We start from the raw sequence: 1,333 nt of genomic DNA, 5'->3' as shown, positions 1-1,333 counted from the left end.
ACACAGACACGCACACACACACACACAGACACGCACACACATACGCACATGCACACACACGCACACACACACACAATTACTTTTGATTAATTACTGAACAATTAATCAGACAAAAAGCAGAAATAAAGTGTGTAATTTCATAATTATTATATGATAACATTTATTTTTATATTAATAATATAATATTTATTTCTTTATGCAATTAAATGTATCTTTGTTATAACAATGTTAGTTTTTAAATACATTTTTTAGTTTAATTAGTTTTTGTTCATTTTTGAATTAGATTTGATTTATTATAATTTATTATATTTTCAGTTTTCATTTCAATTTGAAGTTTTAGAATTAGAATTTAAGTTTTATTTATTCGTTTATTTTTTTATTTATTAGTTTGAGTTATTTTAGCACTTCAACTTAAATTCAACAAACATTTGAAATGTTGACAACTGATACATTTTTATTATAGATTTTATTTCAGTTGTTTATAATGTTTATTTTATTTCAACAATATATATATATATATATATATATATATTTGCTTTTAATTTTTTCTTAAATTTTCTTGCTATTTGTCTCAAGTCACAGCCTACAATAATACAATAAAATGTTGTAATAGTAATATATTAGAAAATACTGTGCATTTTAATACAAAAATATATTAATGAAATAATTTAAACATGATTTACACAATAATTTAAGTGTAATTTAATAATAAATAATTTACACAAGCAGAAAATGTTGGTAAAAGTGATTTCAGTTTCTACCTTGCACTGTAATTGACCGTCCTGATAGGTCCAGATCTGCTCAGCTCCGCCCCTTTCCTCGCTCACCTGGATACGCATCAGTTTGATGTCGTCCAATGAGCCGCTGACGGACATCAGTAGCCCCGCCTCTTTGCTCCGCAGACGGAAATGCACTTGTTTCTGCGCCAGTGAAAAACAAACGCTGTGAGATTCAAATATACTGTAAATATTGATCCATCTCTCGTCTAGACACTCTGATAGCCCCGCCCCCAGCACTCGCGATTGGCTACAGGAGCTGCAGTGGGCGGAGCCTCTCACCTGCATGAGCGGCCGAAGCGATCCGATTCGCAGCCAGGAGGAGAGTTTGGGCCAATCAGGAACAGCGCCGGGCTTCAGCAGCAACTGAGAGCCTCTGAAGTTATGATCCTCGTACAGAACCCACCTGTCAATCAACACACACACACACACACACACACATTTTGATTTAATTTTTTTCTTCAATTTTCTTGCTTGTCTCAACAAGCAAATACTCACTAGACTACAATAAAATGAATAATTCATGAATAACAGTAATACTATTTTAAATTAATTTG

General features: G+C 32.2%; 1 protein-coding gene across 1 annotated transcript in view; it reads right to left on the bottom strand.

Moving 5' to 3' along the window:
• LOC107701355 (uncharacterized) overlaps nt 1–1,333 on the bottom strand; it is a 36,830-nt gene that overhangs the window by 2,558 nt on the left and 32,939 nt on the right. The window contains exons 25-26 of the mRNA XM_016503343.1: nt 1,059–1,182; nt 762–920 (exon numbers count right to left, since the gene is read on the bottom strand). Of these exons, the coding sequence (XP_016358829.1) occupies nt 762–920; nt 1,059–1,182 (283 nt within the window). The remainder of the gene's footprint in view (nt 1–761; nt 921–1,058; nt 1,183–1,333) is intronic.

Source organism: Sinocyclocheilus anshuiensis, unplaced genomic scaffold, assembly GCF_001515605.1.
Source record: "Sinocyclocheilus anshuiensis isolate Anshui unplaced genomic scaffold, SAMN03320099.WGS_v1.1 scaffold1566, whole genome shotgun sequence".
In the NCBI taxonomy this organism is placed as follows: Eukaryota; Metazoa; Chordata; class Actinopteri; order Cypriniformes; family Cyprinidae; genus Sinocyclocheilus; species Sinocyclocheilus anshuiensis.
This window is presented reverse-complemented; position numbering and strand designations above follow the sequence as displayed.